General features: G+C 39.5%; 1 protein-coding gene across 1 annotated transcript in view; it reads right to left on the bottom strand.

The window, feature by feature from the left end:
- The window catches only part of LOC144661695 (uncharacterized), a 35,060-nt gene extending 26,211 nt beyond the window's left edge, over positions 1-8,849 (bottom strand). The window contains 7 exon segments of the mRNA XM_078522501.1: positions 205-399; positions 1,291-1,425; positions 1,943-2,071; positions 2,749-2,871; positions 3,481-5,079; positions 5,082-5,276; positions 8,741-8,849. Coding sequence (XP_078378627.1) covers positions 205-399; positions 1,291-1,425; positions 1,943-2,071; positions 2,749-2,871; positions 3,481-5,079; positions 5,082-5,253 — 2,353 coding nt within the window. The 5' untranslated portion in view covers positions 5,254-5,276; positions 8,741-8,849.
- Between the last annotated feature and the right edge of the window lie 1,292 nt (positions 8,850-10,141).

The raw sequence follows: 10,141 nt of genomic DNA, 5'->3' as shown, positions 1-10,141 counted from the left end.
AAAAGGAAGAAAAAATGCATCGAATGATAATGGGATTGATTCATTTATTGCCTGCGCTAGGAAATTTATGATCCGAAATTACCCCACTCTCTGTGGTTTCTATTAAGCCCACACACCCTCCCCCCTTCCAAAAAAAGGTCTTTAGAAGAACTGAGCACTTCCTCTCCCGTCAATCATTTCTTACAGAGAAGACAAAATACTTACCTGTACAATTTATCAGTGTTCTTAGATCAGCACTGTTGTTGTACAAAGGCGCAAAGCCTTTCTTACACTTGCATTCATAGAAAGGTCGCCTGTTTTTGCACTCTGCATTTTCATCGATACTGGTGCATACTCGATCCTCTTCAGGGGGAAAGAGCCCTGGGGACGAGGTCGGATCCTCTTTGCATTCGTCAATATCTGAATAAAATGATGAATTGGAATCACTACACTTAAATTAACAGCTAAGCCCTTTCTCTAAGACTTCACCGAAATGTTAAGATCCCCGTGAAGAAAAGCATAACTAGATAGACAATCTATTTTATAAAACGTACTGCGTAACGTCTGAATGTTTTGACATGTAAAAAGTTGGGTTGTTGTTTCTCGCACACCAATTATTTATTATGCAGTTGTTTTTGTTTTTTGTTTTTACCTGATCCAGCAAAAGATTGAGTGAGAAATTTCGTTTTAAATTTTCGTTTCCTTTTTTGCTTTTACTTATTGTTTCCTAGCTAGAGTAAATTTGTTTGCTTTTCTGTCTTTCTATCTGACTGTCTGTCTGTCTGTCTGTCGGCCTGTTTTTTACATTGTTTATTTACTGCAGTATCCATTTAGCTCCATTTCTAACTGATCAATTTCGAGGATTTCCAGAAAAAAATTATTTCAAATATTCTCAATCTTAACCGGCCGTTAAACTTTTAAAACTTCACCAAGAGAAAAAAAAGCCTCGGGGGGGGGGGGGGGGGGGCACCCTGTATATTTTTGGGTGGAGGTGTGCCGCTGGGTATTTTAGAACTGTATCACTATCAGTGTTTTAATGAAAAACCATCTGTCAACAACGATGCTGCGATGATTTTATTTACGTTTAGGAGAGTCTCTTTCTCTCCTGAGTTTCTATTCCTATTCTGGACTAAATTCGTCATAACACAGAGCAGTTTTCCGGCAAATGCTGCCCTTTTCTAGACCAAAACTTTCTGATTTCTATACCCTATACCAGACTAAACTGCTTGAAAACTCTACCCTTCACAGCGGCACATACCTATATAGCTCATATATCGGAGTGCCCCCCCCCCCCCCGGGAAAAAAGCATACCTCTACAAATGTGATAAACACTGTCGTAAGATGACCCATCAGGACATTCGCAGTAATAAGATCCTTCCGTGTTGATGCAGTTACGTCCTCCCGAGTAACAGAAGTTGTCAGTATCGCTGTCACATTCGTTAATATCTGCGAAAGCAAAAACGAAACTGAACGTTCAATAACGCTATTGTAGCGCAGACTGAGATACAACTACCCTTTTCACTCAGATATTAAGCACAGCCCGCGGTTAAGCGAAGTCCGCGGTATCTGTGAGGCAGGCTTAGCTTTGTGACGTGATATTATAGCCTGAGGCTGTTACTTGATTGTATCAGGCGATTGCAAGTTCGGACACCTTTCTTTATTAATCCTCTCCTCTCTATTTTATCCCTTACGCGATATAACCACACCTAGGTTATCGTATACACCTTCTCAACATCTTCTCACTATTCCCAAAAGATCCTCAAATCTTAAATTGTAATGATTGCATGAATGACGTAACGAACGGACGGACGGGCGAACGAGAAAATGAACAAGGAAGGAAGGAAGGAAGGAAGGAAGGAAGGAAGGAAGGAAGGACGAACGAACGAACGAACGAACGCGAGCGAGCGAGCGAGCGAACATAAAACGATATGAAAATATAAAAAAGGTGCAAAAAATATCTCACCATCGCATGTGTTACTTGTGGTGTTGTGTCGAAATCCTCTTTTGCACACACACTCATATGAACCAGGAGTGTTTCTGCAGCGTGCATTTAATGGACAAATGGCGGTTCCTTCGGCGCATTCATTGATATCTTAAAAATAAAGAAGTGAAACACATTTATTACAGGTAGGACAAGTCCATGTACTACAAACGAGTTACAGCTAAGAAACTTCAATACAACGGTTTTCGAAACTTTTATTACTTGTAAATCATCAGAGTTAAACACCAATTAGAAAGAAATTAGTAACAAAAAGAAAATGAATGATGGTGGTTAAGTTTAGGGAAGTTTAGTACCCCATTCACACCAAAGCTAAAAGCACGTTAAAAAGTTGTTGTTTTAAAACACGGCTAAAAAATTTTGTTTTGATAAAATTTGCTAACTGATGATTGCCGACTTCAAATTTAGCACAATAAAAACACAAGTTAGAGCTTACTTGAACCCCATGCAAAATTCATTCTTTGAGTTTTCTGTTGCTGAATTTCATTTTGTTAAAACTGATTAAATGGTTGCCGGTGTAAATGAGGTATTAGACGAAAAGTCATAACTGACATTAATCCAGTTGTGTAAAATACTATTGACTCTGTGATATATTTAAATATTTTTTTTATTTTACATTTCCATATATAAATATAATACTTAAGTTACTGACTTGGGAGACAGACCAAGAAAAGATAGTCTAAGAAATCCCCTACGTTTCAAACTATCCCAAGAAAATCCTTAGACGCAATCAACCGTTCTCCCCGCCCCTCTCCTCCTCGGCAACTTACCACCACAGTACCTCCCGCGGTATCCCCTCCTGGGGCAATGGCATTCGTAGCTTCCAGGGAGGTTAGTACATTGTGAATGAGGGTGGCATCTGTGTCTTCCCGGCAAGAGACACTCGTTAATATCTGTTTGAAAGGGAAATAAGCACGACAATAATTAGTTACCAGTCGAGGTTTGCCACGATACATGAATTGCTCTCTACCCTTCGAGAGAACAATAGAACAAACAACAAAACCTGTGCCCCTAGCCTTAAAAAGCAATTATAGCCTATCAAAATTCGGTTTAACAAAACAACAATGCATAACCCATTGAAAACCGTTAGTGTAAATTCTTCCAGGCGCAGTAATGGCAAGTGTTTAAATCTTCTTCAAAACTTGATATCTTTGTCGCCTCAGGCGACAAAGATGATTATTGTTGAATAATCCCCGAGACAAAATGACATCTCGTTCTCAATTAATTAAAATTCCCGCTCAAAGCTTGACTTTAAATTGGCTGAGATGGTATATATCTTGACAAATTCGATGATCTGCCGAATCTGGTCAACCCCTCCCCAGAGCGGTGCTACTAAAACAATATTTTTTTACGGGGAGGCTCCGCCCCGAAGTCCATGAGTACCTCCTTCAACCTCGTTCCTGAGGCCTAGGGCTTTTCCCTTGCTAATTTGAAACGGGAGGCAAATTATCAAGGGTGTTCCTCCCCGGGCAGATCAAAGTATAAAATCTTTCAAAATTTACCTGTTTCACTAAGATAGATGATCTGGTTGACGATCCACACCAATGAATGGCGGAAGATGGCAAACCTGTGCCTCGAGAAGTTCCCGTAATAATGAAACAAACGCTCCAATTCAAAAAATTTATACTTCAGCAGAATCGTCAAGCGAGATGGATTAAAGGAGTAATGAAGGCCGTTCAGTGTGAAAAAGTAATGGACATCTAGATGCATAATTTGAGTGATAAACTCTTCAATTGTTAATTTGTAGACAAAGGTGATAGAAACTCCATTGATCTGCACCACAAAGGCCAATGACTTCTGGGTAACTACTTCATTTAAGTCCAGCACGGTGTGTCTAGTGATGTTGAAGAATCCATCAAGCTGGCACATCGAGAGATACGGGATTGGAACATGGATGCTCAGCGAATTGGCCAAAAAGGACTCACTCACGCCTAGCATGTGACTCATGATTTCAAACGTACGGACTATCAGCAGTTTTCGGACCACAACGTGGAACTCTTTCACGGTCAAATTGTAGGACAGCTCAGCTTCAGTTCTGTTCACCTTGACTGCGACGTCAGCTAGGGTCAGATTGAGGTTGGTTACATAACGTATCAAGGTGAATCTTGCGCAGAGGATTTCAATCTTCAGGGGACTTAACTTGTGAATTACATGTTCAGTCAAGTTGAATAAATCGATTAGTTCTTCAATAGTGACGTTATACGACAAGAGAATCTCCTTCACAGCGTCTGTTACCTCCACTTCCGTTTCATTGTCGATTATAACGATGTCTCTCCTTGTTTTCACGATGAATTCTATAAGCTGTGGATAAACTTTGTAGTCTCCAAACTGCATAACAGTCATGTTAACCAATTCGGCGAATTCTTCCAAGGTGATGTTCAAGAGTTGCAGGTCTTCGATTTCCACGTCGATTAAAAATGCTATGAGGTAGTGCAGTTCCATGGGAACTTTCGCTGACACCAACTCCAGGACATTTGTAACATTCACCACATCTTCAGTAATTTCGTCCCAGGTGACCTCCAATTCTTGAATGCGAAGAATAAGGACTTCGCCAGCAAAGGAGATCTTCATCAACCGCAGTAAGGTTTCATTTCTGAGATCGTCCGGGTCTTCCACAGCTAAAATGGTCGCCAGGTCCTCCACGGTGCGGTTGAGAAGTTCAAAGGATGACAAACCGAGTTCCAAGAATCCACTTATTACGTTTAAGTCGGCGGTGTTATTTAAGGGAACCAAAAGCAGTTCCAAAACAGTTATTTCATCCAGACTGACGTTGTACGTCAGAGCCAACTCTTGAAGGGTTCTGTCCCCGTCTTGACTATGCCCATGGAATGCAAGAAATAACCTCAATCTGAACATTGACTGTAAAACATCTTGGATCTCTTGGACGAACACGCCACGGAAGACGTCATTGAAAGTAACCTCTTCAAACTGTGACGTATTCAGCAAAAACAGGGCAACTTCTGGCAGCGTGAAGTCCAGGTAATCCAAACACTCCTCGGAGATGTTGAAGGTGGATGCAATTTCCTCCCTCGAAGAGCTGTTGACGTGTCTGCTTAGGATGGCTACAATGGTCCGCGACCTCGGGCTCTCTGTATAGTTATATATTCCACGACCGTTTGATTCTCCAGCTCGCCCAGATCATAGCTGCCCATGCATACTGAGCTGGCGACCGGCGGCGTGAGCTGGGCTCTGGTGTGTGTAGGTCCCACAAAGAGGAATAGGCACGAGAGTATAGCCATGGCGACGAGGCCGCCAGTATCCGGAAACCTCCACATGGCTGGTCAAGCAAGCTTCAAACCTGAAATATAACAGCCATCTTAAAGGGATTTTTTTACGTTAATGGTGAGTGGTAAAAAAACGAGCTGATGTTCAGGAGAAGACTCGCTCAAGAAGTAGAGAGAAACACTCGCCTGCGGTAAAGATTCACTCTACACTTCTTTAGCCCTCTTGTCACTTCCTTGCGTTCTTCAGCAAAACAGAACAAAGCAAGGATTATAATTTTAAAAGTGCTGGTGTGACCATCGCTTTCATTGGCATGATTTATGAGAGGTGCAAGGCATGGAGCTGACGTCTGCTCGATCACGCCATCATCCGCGCACTTTGTAGCCAGCGAAAACAGTCGCCTTTCATCGCTCCCAGCTCCATCCCTCTCATGAAAACCACACTGGAAGCGACAAGAGGTAGCTTAATTCGCAAGCTAAACACTTTGAAAATTGAGGTAAATGTATGGCGAAATGGTGGATTCTTTGCCATAATACAAATTTAAAAACCTCTTCCGTGGTCTGTTCTGTTGTTAAGAACGCAGGAAACATTGAAAGCACTCGAGACAAACAGAACACTCTGGCCTACAAGTTCCCCCCCCCACACTTCTTTCGCACCCTAGCCGCTTCCTGCGTTTTCCAGAAGTTAAATATGTTCGGCCGGAGACAAAAGAAAAGTTGTGCGCGCTATCTACCACATGTTGTAAGCGCAGAAAAGTTGTGAAAAGAAACTCATTGTACATTTAAAAAAAAAAACGAAAAATGAGCTCATTGTTCGAATGACATTAACACAGTTATCAAACTTGTAATTATAATCAAATGAATTATTTGCCGATGCCGAATGATCGGTTGCTCGCCATCGACATTAAATGACCCCCTTAAATCGCATAACTTTCCTCAATCTCGTCAGTTCGCGCTAGATATTTACATAAGTCTTTGTTTTGAAATTTCGTTAAAACAAATGAACAAAGCTGTTAAGACGAATTTCTTTGATTTAAAAAGCATGAACTGCCCTCGGGCAATGAAGTTCTATTTTAGATTTAAACCGTTCCAAATAGTTTCAAAACTCATCTCTCACGAAAGCTTCCAGTTTTAAGTGGCCATATCGAATGGTCGACCCCAAGATGTTGGTCCACTAAGAATGTGTGAGAGACATCATTTTTAAAAAAAAAATAACATGCAGAAATCCAGTATTTTTAGAATTAACCATGGTTGACTCTGGCCTTCAAGACCAATTTTTAGATAATACATATTTATTCTACAAGTTTTTTTTTCGAACTATTTACAATGCAAAGTTATTTCTCGATAAAGAAGAAAGAATCGTCTTTTAAAAACTCATCACTGACTGACCAATCAGCGTACTCAGTCTCACTCGACCCTAATTATGGGTTTAATTAAATTTTAATTATGGGTCGTAATTAAAAAGAAAACACTAGTTCACTGGCCTGCCGTGCTCAGTTACGACTAAAAGAAAAGGAGAATGGTATTATCATATTGGCCTCTTGAAGCGTGAGATAAAAAGACATATTTACATATAATTTTATGCAAGATGCGCTTCAGTTAACCCGGGGTCGCCAGACTGACGTATCTGATTTATGACATGAACGTTCAAGAATTCCATAGTCTTTCCTTTGTTGTTACGTTGTCAAAACACTGGGGCCTCCGCAAAAAAAAATGGTCCGAACCTTAACTCTAAGTACGTTAGTAGTATGTTAGTACGACAGTGCGAAAGCTCAAAGGAATCTTTAATTATAGAGCTAGAACGGATGTCACGAAATCACGCCTTTGCTACTTAGAACGACGCTGGCCTGCAAATACGTGCAACTACAAACCTGTTAAGTTTAGCAAAAAAAGGCAAATGCTAAATTAAAAGCCTTTTTTAAATAAATTCCCGTTTGTGGTTTGCGTGATGGGAAACTTTAAGACAATAGAGAGATTAAGCTAATCACGTTCTATAGCAAACTGCGGCAGACGCCTGCTTCCTTTTCAAGGCTTTTGATTCTATTCACTTTTCCTCGAACTATTCAAAACATCTACCATAAACTCAAAATTGCGCACTTTAATGTACAAACGACAGAAGTGTTTACCGACACAGAACAATAATTTTTAACATTCTTACCAAGGTCCGTTAGTGTGGACCAAACAGTTGTTGCCTTATAGTTGGTCAATGTTTGCGACTTTGTTAGCAATTTTCCCTGAAGTAATGTAAACTGTCAATTTGTATTCCCTGCGCTAAAGACTGCGACTTGTTTCAGTAACCCTCTAGCATATTTGCAAACACCGAAAGAGTTTTAGTTTTTAAGAAATCTTTTGGATTTTTTACAGACACTACGGTCGAATGAAACGCGCGGCCCCACTTTTTTAATTTTTACCATCAGCGTCATTCCAGCCAGCGCGCGCCTTTGTTAGCTAAACATTCTTTAAATCCTGGTTCACATTAGCGACATAACGGCAAGGTCGTGAAAACGCAAAATAATACCTGACAATGATGTAACAGGAATATAATGACATAAGTATAGCGACATAAGAAAAAAAAGTGAACGTTTTAATGTTGTTATTTCCATGTTGTTATGTCGTTATATGTCGCTAATACGGACCAGCGTTTATTGAAACATACTTTGATGGAATAGCGTTTTGGCAATGTATTATTATCAACAAGGAATATCGTGTTCTTCACATAGTTTCTATTAAATATTGGAACTATTTTAAGGACTAAGGATTGAAACTGTAAAAATGCATGAAAATCATTTCTTAATTAGTCAATAGTTACTGACTACACCCAGAGGGCTAATATCGCAATGTAAATTCCTTTGTATCTAACGGATCGCTATTGAAAAGTTATCTTGATACACTTAAATCAACACTTGATTCGAAAGCCACTCTCTCCGATCACTTAAGAACTGACTCGCTTAAACAAATGGCTTATATAGCTACATGTAGACAGAAAGTTACATTTAAGCTTCTGTTCGGTGGTGAACAATAAGCTTTAGGCAAAACGCGAAAAGATACACTTATATCAACTCTTGCTTTGAAAGGCACTCTCCCCAATCACTTAAGAACAGGCTCACTTAAACAAATGGCTTACATAGCTACATGTAGACAGAAAGTTACATTAAAGCTTCTGTTCGGTGGTGAACAATAAGCTCTGCGCAGAACACGAAAACTAAATCGCTGGCGAATGCAAATAATGGAGACTCTGAGATGAGTTTGTTTACCCTTAAATTCAAACATTTATCGTGATCACTTAGCTCACTTATTTGCCACTGATTTCATGAAGTGATGTTTGCTTTTCACTATATATTAACATAATACTCGCATGCTCAGAAATGGACACATTTATACGGATTTACCGCATGTTGAGTCTCGGGCAATAACATTCAAAAGCTATCAAACACTTACTTATCGAACTCACGAAATTTCGCGGCCGATGTTTGTCACTGAATTTTGCATCTGATTTCGTCTAGCGCTGAAAAAATAAAAACTTTGCTAAAAAACAACTTACCGTCAGAAGTCAGTTAAGTCACAAGGGTGCTGTATCTAACTTCAGGCTATCTAACTCGTATGATGTCACCAGCCAACTGAGCAGACTGCTATCAAGCACCCTGTGTATTATACTAAATTATACTAACGTGACAGAATTAAATCAAAATCGCCCACTGTGGTGTACTCAGCCATTCAAACACTTAACAGTCTTTTATTTTTCGTCATCGAAGCGTTCATTTTAAGTTGTTTTAATTTAATCAATATTAGACTTAATACATAAGTTAGGCGCCTGTATACTGAGACCCAGAGACATTTTCCAGTGATACAGGTAGTACTAAGTGTGAAAAGCATTTTAACAGTTTTATGAGGCCGTTTTGACTTATTCGACTACAGTGCTATATTCATCGGCTACGCCAGATTTCTGATGCAAAAAAAACTTACGTCATTGTTAGGCTTCAGTAATTATGACCGCCTGATTGCATTCCTTCAATGCGTTTGTACAAATTCTAGAACATTTTTAGTATTCTACGTCAACAACAGAGTGGGAAATTGGTTATTCTAGTTTACATTTGGAAAAAAGAACATTCTTAAGTGCGTAATGTCTTTTAAATTTGTCTTAGCGTGTTTAAAAATAAAGGGGGGTTCTAGAATCTCTGAGTCTTTGATTTGTGCAAAACACTGTGGTAGCTAAGCTTGAAGTAAATTCTGTATTATTCCTGTTATTCTGCTGAGGAAACTGGTTAGCTGGCGCTTCCATAAGACTTATTGGCAAACCAGCCCAGTTTGCAAGTAACATTCTGATTGGCTCCTAAAGCGGTCTGAATTTTGCAAAATGGACTGCTAAGAGTGGCCGTTCAAGGTTTTATTTCTCCGATGTGGTTTTAAAACTTTACACAAAAATAAAAGTGTTTTCTATTAAAAGAAATAAGTTTTTGTAATTGAGGTAACTATTGTGCTCCGCTTACCGCCAAGCCTTTTACGCAAAGCACGCAGGGACACCGCAGCTTGCGACTCTGTTAACCGAAGCTTGAAATACTTTGAGAATGTTAGCTCATTGTAAAACAACCAGAGGTCATTTTGGCAGCTGCTTTACAGTGAAAACTATGCCTTAGTGTTACATGTTCACTGTCGGTTTCTAGTCCGTTACCCTTTTTTTTTTTTTTCCCCCCCTTTACCCCCCCTTTTACCCCTTTTTTATACCCCCTTTCCCCTTTTCAAAAAAAAATATTAAAAAAATTAAAAAATTTATTTTTTTTATTTTTTTTATTTTTATTTATTTTAAAAAAAAATAAAATTTTTTTTTTAACATTTTGTAGTTTTTCAAAAAAATAAATAAACACCCTGTCACAATAAGCGCCCTGTCTCGAATAAGCGCCCTCCCTTAAGGTGCCAAAAAAAGCGCCCCGGGCGCTAAATCGAA

This window comes from Oculina patagonica, chromosome 7 (genome assembly GCF_052425735.1).
Source record: "Oculina patagonica isolate OP01 chromosome 7, crgOcupat, whole genome shotgun sequence".
NCBI classification, from domain to species: domain Eukaryota; kingdom Metazoa; phylum Cnidaria; class Anthozoa; order Scleractinia; family Oculinidae; genus Oculina; species Oculina patagonica.
Note: the sequence above shows the minus strand (reverse complement) of the source record. Positions and strands in the feature narration are given on the sequence as shown.